General features: G+C 44.6%; 1 protein-coding gene across 1 annotated transcript in view; it reads right to left on the bottom strand.

Annotated features, from left to right (window-relative positions):
• Positions 1 to 11,978: 11,978 nt before the first annotated feature.
• The window catches only part of SYT13 (synaptotagmin 13), a 15,849-nt gene continuing 12,344 nt past the window's right edge, over positions 11,979 to 15,483 (bottom strand). The window contains exons 5-6 of the mRNA XM_026035128.1: positions 14,648 to 14,777; positions 11,979 to 14,341 (exon numbers count right to left, since the gene is read on the bottom strand). Of these exons, the coding sequence (XP_025890913.1) occupies positions 14,037 to 14,341; positions 14,648 to 14,777 (435 nt within the window). The 3' untranslated portion in view covers positions 11,979 to 14,036. The remainder of the gene's footprint in view (positions 14,342 to 14,647; positions 14,778 to 15,483) is intronic.

The following is a 15,483-nucleotide window of genomic DNA, read 5'->3' as shown; positions in this document are numbered from 1 at the left end:
ATGTCAAGAGTTCTGGAAATGTTTCCTTCTGTTCCTATTGTTGTAGAATTAGTTTCAGACAACACAATGGTGGGGAGAGACTGAGACTGTTTGAAGCACTAGTAAAGAGGAGTCTTTGTGTTCTTTGTCCTGACTCTGCTGCTTTTGCTGTAAAACAGGGCTGCTTGGCTGGATAGTTTGGAAGGGGCAGAGAAGAGCCCCCAAAGGYTGCAGCAGTAGCTGGGCAGATGGGATCATATCTGTAGCACTTAATCCCTTTCTCCTCTGCCTCGCCTCTGTATGGTCACTGTATGTCACAGGTCACAGACTGTGTGGTCAGACTGTGCTTGTTCAGACTGGGAGAGCAGGTCTGCTGGGTGGCACCAKGGGTGCATCTGCACTGCGAGGCCAAGGCCTGGGTCACCAAGCATTTCTGCCTGCCATCCTCATGGAAACGTTGCGAGTTATCTCAGGATGTTGCTCCGCATTTGCGCAGGCATAACACCTAGCAAGCAAAAAAAAAAAAAAAAAGATGTTGCATGCATTTTTTTTCCTTTTCTTTCCCAATAAGTTATGTGAGCAAATTGACCCATTCATCCAGAGGAGTAAGAATGAAACAGAATATCCTCTGGCACTGCACAGAATAGACAGTTCTTTGACCATAGGAGGAATGTCTGTGTATAAGAGGTTTATAGCCCTCCAGACGTGGAGAATAAGCCTTGTTCATGATGTTGTCTTAAAGCTCACAAATCTGTTTCCTTTGGAGGAGCTGGGCTGCCCCTTCCTAAGTTAAAATTTGAGGCGATGTAAAGAAGAAAAATAATAGTCCCTGTAAAAGCATTGCTGTTCCATTAAGCTCTAATTTGGAGATGGGCTAGGTAAAGCTAGATATTGGAGACAAGAAATGAATTCACCCGCCAGAGGGGAATGGGCAGATGGCAAGGGAATCTCCTTTTTTAGATATGCACAGATGTCTGGAAAAGTACAGCAGCAGAAACAAAAATAACAAAAGAAGATAGTTGAAATGAGCTGCTGCGGGTGTCAAAGAATCTGTAAAGATAGTTTCCCTCCTCCCCTTGTTTCTTTTCCCTTTGCTCAGCTCTGTAACTCCTTTAGCCAAAAAAAAAAAAGGAAAAAAAAATGAAAAAAGAAGAAAAAAAAGAAAAGAAAAAAACCCTTCGGTTATAACAGCAATAAAAGTTCCTTGTTATGTGTCTCTTTTTCAGAGGCCCATGAAACCGCCTGGCACTCTTGCTGGAAAGGGAGGCTTGCGGACAGTTTCCAGACACCTTTGTAAACAGATAAACAGTTTCCTTACTGCTTGTGTTAAGGCCACCTAAAAAGCCTGTTTACAACTTCTATTGTGATCTTTACTTTTGCCACTAGTTGCCTTTGTTGGTGACATAAAAGCTGCCAGAGCCTTGTTCAATAATGATCCCCGGTAACTCCTTATCCCTTTTTTTTTTATTTGCTTGCAAATCCCAGTGTTGTCGGGCACCTCTTTCACTGGCAGCTCTTACTCCTAACTGCGGTGAAAGGTGGAAAGCGTGTTTTTCCTCCAGGCAGTCTACAAAAAAAAAAAAAAAAGGAGAAAGCGTTTATTTCTCTTACAAAAACCTTGTATGCATCTGTGAATCAATGTCAGTAAGGAGAATAATTCCCTCTGACTGGATGTCGCTGATACCTGTGAACTGGAAAGGGCCAAGATCGCTAGTCCTTGGTTATGGGCGGAAACGAGCACTCAGTGTAACAGCCAGCCCAGCCGGAGTTGTGCAACACAAAGAAATCCTCATTGCCTTCGCATCAGACACTAAATCGAGCCTTTGTACAGGACAAATGCAGGTGCTTTGGAAGCTTTCCCTCTAGGTTCCCTGCCTATCTCAGATCTTTGGCTGTTGCTCACATGGATAGTCCTGTGGATGGAAACGTGACTACAGGCACGAGGGTGAGCTCAGCAGGGAGGAATGACAATGCAAAGCGCCCTGGGCTTTTTAGCATCCTGCTTAGCGAGGCTTTCCTGAAAGCAGGTGCTTTTCGGTGTCCTTTCTGCAAATCCAAGCCAGTCTCTGAGGAGCACAGGCCCGGCTGGGCTGCAGGGAGGCCAGAGGGCAGTGACGGGCTGACTTTCGCACCACGGCCCGTGCAGCMTGAGCATGGCTGCACCATGGGCCCCACTCCTGGGGAAGCCAGGTCAGAGCGCTGGGATGCCCTTGGAGATAGGAGACTGCTGCAGCTCCGGTTTAATCAATTCCCTCCCTGCTACTCTGAGCCAGGAGGAAGTTATTTTGAACGTATTACAGCATCCTGAACAGCTTCAGTGGCAAAGCTAAATGGTTTAATTTTTCTTAAGTGAACTTTTTATCCTCTTCCACTCTTCTTATCTAGGGCATCTGATTGTGAATAATACMTACTTCTCTGGACCCTTGCATTTGAATTTTTTGCCCATCGATTTTTTGATTGCCAGTTTCTCCTTGCCCGCTTTTCACTCAGGCTCCTCTACTCTTTTACCCTGCTGTAAAGCAGAAATCCATTAAGCACATTCAGACTTTTCCTCTACAGGGCTTACTAGTGGCTGCAAGAAGTCTAGGCCTCCTGGCCACGAGACTGATCACGACAGGGACAATCCTCATGRAACAAGAGACCAAAGCTCTTCCTGTGCCAGCAAAAGTGCAAGGAAAGCACAGGGGAGCTGCAAGGACATGAAGCAGGCAAGGTCCCGGCGTGCTGCCTGCAGTGGATCTTGGACTGACCTGTGCTGTTTGCACTTTTGCTGATACAAATTCTCAGACATGATTCAGGCTCAGTCTGTTTCTTTCTCACAGCACAAACTCAACCAGGTGGCCCATAAGGGCTTTGGGGTCCCTCTTTCTTATCTCATTACTATAGCTGTTTGTTTGACCAATGGGTAAAATAGCCCAAGCAGCTGGCTTGCAAATAAGCAGCAATATGCTCTGCTTTTGCCAGATTCCCCTCTCAGCCCTGTCAAAAGAGGTCTTAAAAGCAGAGAAATGGTACGTTGCTCCCCCAGCCGTTGTATTCAATGCAGTAATGCCTATGCAATTCCTGTCTCCCTTGGGGACATATATGATGTGTGTGCATGTAAGCTAGTGTATGTATACAGTACATATGCATACAGTCTATATATTGTATATACGCACATCCCAGTACATATACACACAGTACAAAAAATAAATCACATGCTTATATATCTATAAATAAAATCCTATATATTTATATATTTCTATGTTTTCAATAGATATAAAGATATAATATAGAGATAGAATCAACCACCCTTGTGTAAGGCTGGCCCTGTGTTCTGGCACAAGGCATGTAACACTGAAGACGTTGGACTTTGGGAAGAGTTTTAGCCATACACTGAGGCCTACATTTACACAYATAGCACTCTACAGTGAGGGGCTTTGCTGTGGTTAGGGCAAGGAGATTCCTTGCTGGTGTGTTACTCAAGTGCTAAATAAGGTTTGTGTAATAGAGGAATGTCTCCGTGTGGGAAAACGTTTGAGTGTCCTTGTCTTCTGATTAAGCCTTTGGCTAAGGTCCTGTGTATTCACACTTGGACAGATACATATCCCACTCTCATATGCACTTTTCTCTCTCTGTATGGATGTGTTTGGTAACTGAGGGTACTTGGGCCGTGAAGATGTGGCGCTCTGCTTTACCCACCTGATGCTTGGCAGTCACTGACATACTGGAGGGAAGAACCCAGGCTCTGCAGATGCTGGTACAGCTCAGTGYGAGAGGGTTCATTTATACAGTGTGAGAGGCTTCATTTATCCAGTGTGTTTCACAACGGATTGTCAGTGAGTGATACAGTGACGGAGCTGGAATAAAGCAAATGGGAGAGCAAAAGCCTTACAGAGTTGAGGGACAGTCACTGTCACACGGTCAGAGGCAGATGGGATGACTTGCGGAGATGGAGCAGCATGAATGAAAAGGGGCTGTGAGCGAGGAGCCGCAAGGAGAGGGGCGCACAGGCCGAAGGGCGAGCCTCGCGCGCGGCCGCCTCAGGCCGCAGCCGCCAGCGCTTCGCTTAGGCCGCCCACAGCCGTGCAGCTGCCGCCATCCCTGCCCCACGGCTGCCTCAGCGGGTGGCTCGCCTGCCGGCCTCTTGGCCTAGCAGGCATTTTGGGAAGGAAGGGAATAGTTTGGTAAGTGGAAGATACAGTGGGTGATGTCGGTTAAGCCGCAGCACATGGAGCGCTAAGGTTGCCGAACTGAAGTACTTGAGGGTCAGCCCTCTCGCCTGTCCCTTGCAGGGAGATCTGTTTTCACAGGAGTGATGTTTCTGTGCCGGGACTTTGGGTGGATCTGGGCAGTTGCTTTCTCGGATCAACCTCTCCAGAGTATTTGCTGATGTCTGCAGGATGGACAGCCACCTTATCCCTCCGCTCCTTCCATCACACAAAACCTGTTTGAAGCCATTCCTATCACACTGATCCAGCTACGTAGTGAAGCTGTTGATTTGCACCTAGGAAGACCTGTGAGGCTTGTTCAAAGCTGGTAAATGGTAGAGTTTCACTGCTGCTGCTCCCCCAAGAGGGGCTGCTGAATTGCCAGAGGAGAGGGATGGAGGTTTGGCTTTGCAGCTCTCTTGTCAGGCCTAGCAACCACTTCACTTCTTGCTTTTCGTTTTAATTTTTAATTTCTGTTGGGAGGAGGGTGAATTTTAGCTCTTGACAGTTGAATGACTGGTTACACTGGTATTGCATGAGCGGATGCTGTGCAAGCTTCCCCCTAAAGTCTGTCACACACTTCAGTGCCCTCACCCAAGCCTCCTGTCTCCTCCACACAACTGGTAATCCACCTCAGTCGCCACGTGCCCTCCGAGAGCTTTCCTCTCCGCTGTGGCTGCACGCTGCGCTCAATGGCACCTCACCACCACAGCAGAGAGCAGAGCTCCCTAGCACTTGTTGTTCATGAACCTCAGAGATGGTTTCCCCACTCCCAGCATTCTTCTTCTCATGCCACTGACATTTATGGAAACCCGKCAAACTTGCTCCCAGCCCCCATGCTGCCAGCGGGGAACTCCTGCCTGGCATCGGACTCTCATGCACTGCACCTCGTGTTGAATAAGCTCCCTGGGCTCAGTGGGGGAACCATATCTCATATGCTGTAATGTAATGAATGCTGTAGGAGGGCTATAAAGTTTTCTGCCGATTAGGCATCCTCATAGACTCATCTGACTGTTTGCAAAATGCATTTTTCGTTTTTACTTCCAGAATACAGAAGGTTTTATCTTAGACCTCTCCGTATCCACTTCCAAGCACAGCCCTGCTGAACTATTTGAAGCTATCTCTCACCCACCCACTACACAAACACACACACACACAAAATGAGAGGAAAAATATCTAGAAGTCTATTACTACATATGTATTAATATGTTAATATCACTCTTTTGGAGAACATTAAAATGTTATTACTTTACAGACTATGCTTTATAGTACCTGTGTGAAAGGACCTAGGACACTGGATACGAATAGAGCTATGTTGATATATCATAGTATGTACACGAGAACCTTCCTTTTGTCATATTATCCTTGTAATGTAAGATGATTGTTAATAAAAAAATTTAAATTTATCAAGTTGGATTGCTAATTCTTGTATTATCATGAGACATTATGTAACTTTCCCAAAGCAAGGGCATCTGGGCTTCCTGCTCCCCAGCCTGCTTGGCAGGTGAGTGCAACAAGCGCATGCAACGGTGTCTACCCAGAGGAGCAAGTTGGCTGTGGTGATAGTAGCTCTTTCTGATAGCTGTCTCACCTGGACACCTTTGGCAAGCTTTTGTAGCCACTCAGCATGGCTTTCCCAGCTCTTGGACCAGCAGGACTTCCATGTCCCCATAGGACAGGCATGGTTTCAGCATGGGCTTGCTGTGCCCAAGCTGTGCCCCAAGGGGAACTGTCGCCACACATGCTTGGCATCAGCAGCAACTGCCCTGGATTAAACCTCGTACAGGCATGTCAGGGTGTGCGTGATGTTGGTGTGCCTGCAACCTCTGTGTCTCCTCTGGTCTGCCTCAATAGCCTAAATGATGATATCTTCAGCTTCTTTGGAGTGGCATGTCCCTGTAATGTTCACCCTTACCTGCTCAAGCACAACCACAAATCCTGCTGTGGGTTTGGTTTGGTTTTCAAGCAGGAGAATTTTTTTTTTCTTGAGCTCCACATATTCTAAAGCAGGAGGATCTGGTACTTTTTCTGCCCTTTAAACCCAGCTGAGGCTGGGTCTACACTGGATTGATTAAGGGTATGATTTTTAGTAGCCAGTGATCAATATCCAGCTTTGGAGTTTCAACCTTGTTAGTGAATTAGTAGCTTGTGAGGCAAGGAAATGCTTCAGTTTCAGCAGATCAACTGTGTGTGAAGAGTTAAGTGCATTGCTGAGTTGCAATTAATTTCTTAGAAGTCATGTTCACTGCACAAACCTACCACTGCTGTTGGCAGTGTTGCCAATAACTGTTGCCTCCTTGTTGATAGCTTGTTGATAGCCAAGTAGTTTAAAGTATGATCTTTTTGAGTGAAGTACATGATCTTAGTATCAGGAAGGAAAGTGTGCTGTCATTTATCTTAGGTATGGCTAAAGGTGCCTTTAATTTCTGGGACTGCCAATAAGAGTATGCAAGACCACTGAAAGGGAAATAATAAAAGCCTTTTGTGATGGTTGTCATAGTATTAAAGCTTGGCATGCTCTTCCCTAGCTCCGTGGTGTCCTGGGTATGCTCCGTTGAGAAGGCTGTTGTTAGCAGCTGGCACTTAAAACTTGATTTAGCAAAGAACAAATGTGCTGTTCCCTTCCAGAAATAGGAATTCTGCAGGGCCCCGTATGCTGAGGGCTTTTAAGCATAATCACAGGAATTGTGCAGTGCTTCCTGGGGGTCCCTCTTTAGTGTCTGTCTCTCTTAAGGTTGCATGTAACATGTGGGAAGCGATGTGTCAGAGGAGCAGGGAGGGGCAGTCCGTGGGTTAATACTTTTCTCAGTTTTCTTTCCTCATTAGCTCCTGGTTTAAATCATTTCTCATGTGATGCTAGCTTCCCAAATTTCCTTAAATTTGTCGGGGCGTCTGAGGATACAGGCWAGGGACGAGCAGATCCTCTGCTGCGGCTCCCGTTTGAGATGAGCCGGGATGCGCAAACAGGGCTGGGAGCAGGGGCTGCGGCTCCCGGGAGCCCAGGCTGGTTTCCATGGCGATGCCTCGCTCTCCTGCCCGCCCCGTCCTCCCTTCCCTCCCCCTGTTGAGGCCCTTGCTCAGGCAGCAGCTAAGGCAGGAAGGGAGCAGCCCCCTAAGGCTATATGCCCCAAGAGTAAGGCACGCTGGATGGGCTGCCCTATAGCCAGTGCGTTACAGGGATGCCTTCCTTAGAGGTGGTGAAATCGGAGAATGGCAGCAGCCACCACGGGCTGTGCTGTGTCGGGGGCCAGCGGAGAACAGGCACGAGGGAACAGGCTTGTGCGGAGAACAGGCACAAGAACAGACGCTGCCTCTTGCAGAGAGCTCTTGCCACACAAATGGTGCCACAGCTTAGTACAAGGGCTCTAAAAATATCCGAAGGAAAATCAAAGGCTCCTGCAGAACGGCATATGCACTAACTAGGCTTGTCGGCTCTCTGAAGTCCCGTGTTTGAAGTTGTTTGGATCCAAGAAGAAAAACAACTTTGTTGCCCGTGCTGCTCTCAGCCACCCCATTTCTGAGGAGACCAGTGGTCCCACAGGAGAGTGTGCAGAAGCTGGAAGAAGAGGGGTGCAATGGGCACGTGGCTCATGGTGCTGGCATGCCAGGGCCAGGATGGAGAGGAAGGAGGTGTGGGGCAGTGGGGCCGTGCTCGAGGCTGGGAAGCACTGCCAGAGCACTGGGGAGCACTGCTGGCCTGCGGCAAGGGGCACCCCCTGCTCATTGGGAGAGCTCCGCTGGAAAATCCAGGATGGGATAACAGGTAGGTTTCAGGTCTGAGCCATCTTCTCAAGGACATCTCAAAGCTCCTTTCTTGCTCAGTTTATTAAAATGATCACTGATCACTGAGAGATTAAGGAAASAGGAACTGGCTGCAAACCTCTGTGTCAACTTCTCTTAGTAGCTGTGACCACGCTGCAGGATGAGGTGTCACTCCTGTGGCAGACAGAGGATCATGGGGCAGCTCCATTCCAATTTTTAAATGTTGTGGGGAAAAAAAATGCTTCTAATGACTCTGATGCAACAAGGAACAGGTTTAAAAAAAGAATGGYTGTGTGTCAGCTATTGCTGTTTTTGAAATATTGCTGGGCTTGAGTATTACTCAATATAACCCAGTGCTAATCCTCTAGGCAGGAAGGACCATCCATGGCAAACACACCGCCCATGTTCAACTCCACATGCAGCAAAAATACAGCTCGCTCTCCTCCATCTCTGCAGCAAATGCCTCAGCAGCACTAGCCTCATTCTGCTGTTGATAGGCTTGTGGCGACCTCGTTTGTGAATCCTGCAACAGCCTAGGGGCTCCGACAGACTGACTTTGTTATTTCTTGTTGTGCCTTAATACTGATTGTGATGGGTGACAGAGTGTCCCCAAACTGTCAATGAGGTAGATACTTCCCATCCCTGCCCCCAAAATCTGTTTTTGTTACTTTTATGTGTAGCTTTTGATCTCTACGTGCTGTTAGGAACCAGCTAATGCAATGATAGTATTAGGTCATTCAAGTAGGYTTTCATTCTTCAAGATATATGATTTATAGACTATCATCAGCACTGCCCTGAAAACACTGGGATGAGCAGAAAACTAAATCCAAAGTTCACTTTTTTTTTTCCCAGTTCCTGTTCCCTAGCTCTCTTCACAGCTACAGGAAAGCATTTCCAGCTTTGTTTATATACCACAGTGCTGAAAAGAAAATCATTGCATTTCCTGTGTTCTGCAGGGGTAGAGCTCCATTGCTGRCTTCCCTGCTTTCTCCTTGTATGCCCATCTCTGGGGGATACCACTTGGAGGATCTTCCATTTACTCACCCCAATATTTTGCTTCACTGAATTGTGAGCTGCAGGCACAGGGCTCTCATCCTACCACAAACAAAACAGACACAATGTTGATAGAGTTTAGAATCATTTACTCACTGGTGGTAATATACAGTTTGTGCTGTAATATTAGACACAATTGCCAAGTCTCATGCTCTGCTTTTGTGCTTTGGATTGTGAGTACAATATAGAGTCTTGACAAACAACACCTGGTTCTGTACAATAAAGACATTAGGACACTGAAGGATTGATTAACCAGAAAAGCCTTCTCATGCTTGAAGGCCACAAATCACAATTTTGCTGCGTTACTTTTATTTTTTAGGTTGCTATTTATCAATAGAAGAAACAATATAAAACGCCAAGTATTATGATTATTTACTAATCATGCTTATCTTTCAGCAAATGAGCCAAATTCATTCTGAGACTGAKTTAAATTCTAAAACATGTAAAAGGTGCTGCCAAAGCTCTGCCTTTGATCTAATTGAACTTTAAGCTGGCTTTGAGAGTGGAAGAAGCATGGTCCAAGCCACTTCAGCTCCCAGCATTTGCTAAATGTCATTGTGCTGAACTCAGCCCCCTGTTACTGACATAGTTTCTACCTCTTTTCCACTGCATTTCTGAATCACTTGTGCATCATGTTCTCAACGGTGATGAAAAACAGTTCAGCTTTAACGTGCAATGTGCAATTTACAGCTATCATATCATTTTATGCTGAAAAGATGGATTTACATAGGAAACCAGAGTGCAGTTTGCCTTTTCAGATGAGTGCCCCTAAAATCAAGCCAGATCATTTGTTTGGGCAGATGTGGATCTGAGGGCAGATCAAGGTAAAAGCAGTGTATGGTTACAGACTATATTTTAATCATATTACAAGTCAGTTACTCTGACCTCTCAATCCTTCCCCTCCTCTCCCAGAAGACTACATGATTTAAGAGATGCTGGATGCAATATGGGAGCTGCATTTCTCATTCTGTTTTATAGTAGTGTTGTTTTGTTTCTGTCACTGGATGAGCGTCTATGAATCCCTGCCTTCAAACCTGCAATTTTCTGATCCTTCATTAATAGGATTGTTCATTCCAAGTAGGCAGATTATGTTTTTTTCTCCTTCCTACCTCTTTCCTTACAGCTTTACTTGCTTCCTCACCTTATGTGGGTGATAGCAGGCAGAATAAACAATGAACCATTGACTTACTATTGGGAATTTAATCACCAAGCTATTTGGTCACATACATAGTTTAAGAATATTTTCAGAGAATCATAGAATCATTATGGTTGGAAAAGACCTTCAAGATCTTAGAGTCCAACTGTAGACGATTCAACACCATGTCTGTTAAACCATGTCCCAAAGTGCCTCATCTACACATTTTTTGAACATAATTTTTTTTTTTGTCTCTTCCCAACCTCATGAGGTAGTTTTTACATGCCACAGTTTAATTAAAATATACATATATTAATGGTGCTCACTGATGTTTCTGTATTGATAACCTCAGGGGCTGAAAAACATGTGGCTGTCTGGTTCAGCTCTCTAGCCATATTGCACTTAAGCAGTATTTACTGTTCACGCTGCTCAAGCCGCTTGATATGATGACACTGAGCAATTCCAAATGCTTTCTTTTTATATTTACGATGTCGTCATCGTWATGCTACAATGAATCCCCAGAGTTCATCTGTTTGGGCCAATTTAGCTCCTAAAGCCCTTCAGATGCTGAGGGCTCCGCTCCACACGGGAATTGATAAACACAAGTTATAGGGGGTTAAGTGGGCTAAGGGCAGGGCCCTGGGCAGCGCTGGAATGTGGTGACAAACAGCTCCTATTAACAGACTTCAAAAGGGCTTGGGCCGAGCGTCCCTGCCCCTCCAGTACCACACGTACGCAGCATTCCTTTGCTCCAGGAAAGCCACCAGCCTTAACTGCGCTTGCTTTCACTCCATGCGCAAATGGCCGCCTCATTAAATAAACATGTGACGGCCAGTTAAGACTGCATTGCATGCAAGAAACGTTCTCTCCAGGCTAAAATGTCCGACAACAAAAATGAGCAGGCCAGGAAGGATGCATGCAGTTTCGCCTTCCTCTCTCCCACTTTCATTGCAGCAAAGGAGAGAACAATACCACTCTTTAACACTGGTGGAACTGTTTTGCCCTTAAGACTTTTTTATATAATATATAGATATAGATATTTCTACTGTAAAAATGAGATTTTTTTTTTTTCACAGCAAAATCAGATTGCAAGGGGCTCTTTCTTAGACTCTATAGGATTGCTATCTAATTACAGGGTGTGCCAAAATTACCAGGGGAAGAGGCAGATAACACTGCTTACTATCAGCCACCAAGATGTTATAAAAGGCCCGTTAAAACAAGCGGGAGGCAGAATTAGAGAAATTGCTTGGCAGCAAGACAAATATTTGGCGCTTCAGGCTTTCCAGTGCCAGCCAAATACCGTCGCACTATGAAGTTATGACTCTTATCATTATCCTAAAAAGAAGTAAGAATCACAGCACACACAGAATCCTATATGAAGAACAGGCCAACGTGACAAAGTATTTCTTGCATTTAAATGGAAATAATGATTCCAAATTTATAGGAACATCTACATACAAGCAGTGAATGCAGCAACTAGTAAAAAATCACTGTCAACTAAAAATAACACTATTGAGTCTAGTTAATTTGCAATATCCTGCAATTCTTCATTAAATGAAAAAAAAGCAAAAAAAAAAAAAAAAAAAAAAAGCAAAAGAAGTCAATTCTCTCTTTGTTTGAACCCCCACTAGCCACTGGAGCAATAACAGAGATTTTTTTAAAAAATGACTGTATGATTCACTGCCACATTTTTTTTTTTTTTTTGTGTGTCAAAGAGGTTTTTGTTTCTTTCTTAAAGATTGTCTTGTAACTACCAATTATACCACACTATGGCCTATGCTGAGAGTAGCCAAGTAAAGGTAACAACACAATTTTCAGTTGTCCATCAGACTTATTTGGTCTTTTCTTTTCACAGAAGAACAGAAATCTGCAATTAGCAAGGAGCTCTGCACATCTTCTAGTCCAACCCTCCCTGCTCAACGCAGGGTCACCTAGACCAAAGTTGCTCAGGGGCATATCTAGTGAGATTTTCGATATCTACAAGGATTGAGACTCCACAACCTCTCTGGACAACCCATTCTAGTGTTTGACCACAGTCTTTTTTTAAAAAGTGTTTTCTTACGTTTAAATAGAATTTCCTGTATTGCAGTCTGTGCCTGTTGCTTATTGCTGAGGAGAGTAGGGCTCTAGCTTCTTTACTCCCCTATCTCAGATATTTATACACATTGATAAGACCTTCCCTCAGCTCGCTCTCATCTACGTAGACAGACCCAGCTCTCTCAGACTCTCTCCATATGTCAGATGCTCCTACCTCTTAATCATTATGGTCATTTACTGCACTCACTCCAGTATGTCCACATCTTTCCTGCAGTGGAGAGCGCAGAACTGGCCCCAGCATTCCAGATGTGGTCTCACCAGTGTTGGGTAGCAGGGAATGATCATTTCCCTCAACCTGCTGGTAACTGTCTTCCTAGTGCAGCTCAAGAATTAAATGCAGGATTAAGCTGGTTCTGCAAAAATGAAGTGGGCAGCAACGTATTTTTGCTATTATCTGAGTTCTGCAGTGCTAAAAACCATATGGTCCTCTTTTCAGACTTTCACATGACTTGTTGTCATGCAAGTCCCTTAAAGCTGTGTCTACTACTTGATATCAAGTGGCAGAACAAACAGTGCGCTCGTAGGGTCATAACATCACCACTGCCAATGGCAGTTTTCAGCCCATTTAGACACCAAAAGGACAGTAACATTTTTTAAAAAAACAGTAACATTTAAACCACATCAAATCTTGAAAGTGCACACCACACAAAAAACAAACAAGTCATGGGGAATCTGCCTGTCAATGAATTCCTCTGTTTGGAGGCAATGAAACACATGGCAGTTCTTCGAAGTCCTACTAGGAGGGTTGGAGTCTGATTGCTAACCATCACACCAAAACCATTAATTAAATGCTGAAGAAAGAAATATTCTCACTTCTTTTGTTTAGTCTCGGATGCTTCCTGAAATATATTATGAGTATCTGAAGTTTGTCCAGCTCAGAAATTCCCAGACAGGAAAGATGGCACTAAGCAGAAGGATTTGACCCAAGGTTTGGAGGTAACACCAACAGAAACTATTTATCTATGTTGAGAGTCTAAGTGACATTGTAGAAAACAGGATAGAAGACATGATCATTCTGTTGAAGGATTCTGAAATTTTCACATTTTTAGTGTCTTTCAGCAATCCTAAATCCAAAATATCCAACACTCCAGAAAACAAAATTGTAGGAAGGTATTTGACATAGTGTTTGGCAGTGTTTGCTTCCAAGGCTACACAGAATGATGGGGTTGACTTTGTCTTACATCTTCTTACATTGTTCTTTCTCAGTTCTTTCTCCTTTCTAGGTATCCATTTAATGTATATCAGACTATGCTTCCACCTGATTTTACTCTCTCTTTCATACTGCTACTTTGGCTTAGCAGTTAGTTTTGTGAATAAATCTCACAGTCCTGTAAAGCATTATGAAAAACAGTGATTAGCAAAATGGCTGCAGCATGTTTGYGATCATGGAGCCAGCCCTCACAAAGGGACTTGGGTGACAACACCAGATGTCAAGGAGTTGATCACATTTTCTACCCAAGGAAGGAATAACCCCGCTCCCCTTCCTTGGGTTGGTTTAGTCATTTCACTGAAACAGAGCTACACTCTTTAGAAACTACATGGAAATGACAGCATGCAGTCTGATAAAATTCAAAACAACACAGTGAAATCCCTTGTTTGAGAGAACCACTTGACGAAACAGGAGATTGTCCCTTAAATGAATTTGTCAGTCTACTTCCTGGGCTAGCATGAGACATTCTTCTGGTAGGAAACCAAGGAGGTGGCGTAGAAAGAAGGCTGTGCCTGGCCATTCTGTGGATGTGAAGGTGGAAGGTGAAGTACAGCAATTTCCTCAGGCTCAGGGGCCTGGCAGAAATCTGGTTGGCAGTAACCCTGTGTGTCTACATGTGGAGCTGGTGCCACATGGCTATCTGTCTCCTGGGGTTTCTCAGCATTTCTTCCCAGTGGTTCCTCTCTGTGCCCTCAACATGCAGGCCAAGGCTGCACTTGCCAAGTACGTGGCTCTGCCCCACACCATCCTGGCTCAGCATCTCTAACTCCACGCTAGAGGAACGCAGCAGCTCGTGAGGGACCTCAAACATGATCATCTCATTCCAGACAGGGTTGATCTTGTGTTTTGCACGTTTTGTCTGCTTCTTCTTCAGCTTCAAGGACTGATGCCTCAGTGTCACCTTGACAGAAACATCTGTACAGGAAGTGAAGAGAGACACCATATGTCTGAATGCAGAACAGAACAGATACAAGAAAATTTCAAGCAATGACAGCAGACTTACTGACAGAACATGAGAAATACTGAGCCAGGGATCTACTAGGTGATCTCTTTTTTTTTTTTTTTTTTTTTTTTTGTCTTTTACCTGTTAAAAATTATTCAACTTTTTTGACTTGCCTAAGCTCAACTTCTTTTCTCCTAGCCACCACCCTTCCCACTGTCTTTCGAGGTCTACATAAAAGCAGAAAGCAACAACCTCCATTTTCTCGCTGTTCCACTTACCATTTCCCAGTAGGTCTTTTAGCTGCTTGGAATGCAGGTTTTTAGCCTTAATGATCACCACAAGCAGGCGGTTGGCTGCTGGCAGGTAGCTGATGGAAAGCAGAACCTCCCCATGGCCTGTAGATGGCTCCTGGAAATAGACAGTTTTGACCGTAACTTTATAGAAGTGGAGCAGTGCAGGGTGATGGCATAGGTCTACCACGTCATCACAGTGCCCTAGTACAGAAAGTTCTTGCAGTTAAACTGGATGAGAGTGAACCAAGAAAAGGAGGTTGAGGAGCCTTGTTTACTCACCAGATCATAGGGGTTACCTCTTTCTTTTGCTGATGTAAACTAATTGCTTCCTACTGGCCATTTTTAATAGAATATTTAGTCAGAAGAAGAGTATTTGGGACTATCATACGTAATGTATGAAAGTGTCTATCTGTTTTTTGAGAGAGGACCCAGTTGCCCTCCAGATTGTTTAGATCTCCTACTTTCTACTTTCATTACTGCTTTTCATCATTTGCTCTTCATTTCAATTGCTATTTTTGCTATAGATTCTGACTTGTTTGGTATTAAAAGCATCAATGAACCTAAAAACATCCATAAGTTCAGTACAGTCCTTTACCTTCCTGTCTCCTCACAATGTGAACAGTTCTCCCTCCTACCCCAGGCTGCATTTCCTCTAGGGCAAGTGCTCTGAACAATAAACCTTTCCCTTCAGGGGGCCACGCTGTTTTGGGTTTTTTTTTTTTTTTTTTCCTTGAATTCGCTTCTTCCCAGTAGTGATTGGCCGCTTTGCCTCCTGACCTTTTCCACCTTTTTCTCACTTGCTCTGGACAGGTAACCCTGAA

This window comes from Nothoprocta perdicaria, unplaced genomic scaffold, assembly GCF_003342845.1.
Source record: "Nothoprocta perdicaria isolate Ctin4 unplaced genomic scaffold, notPer1 scaffold_156, whole genome shotgun sequence".
Lineage (NCBI taxonomy): Eukaryota > Metazoa > Chordata > Aves > Tinamiformes > Tinamidae > Nothoprocta > Nothoprocta perdicaria.
This window is presented reverse-complemented; position numbering and strand designations above follow the sequence as displayed.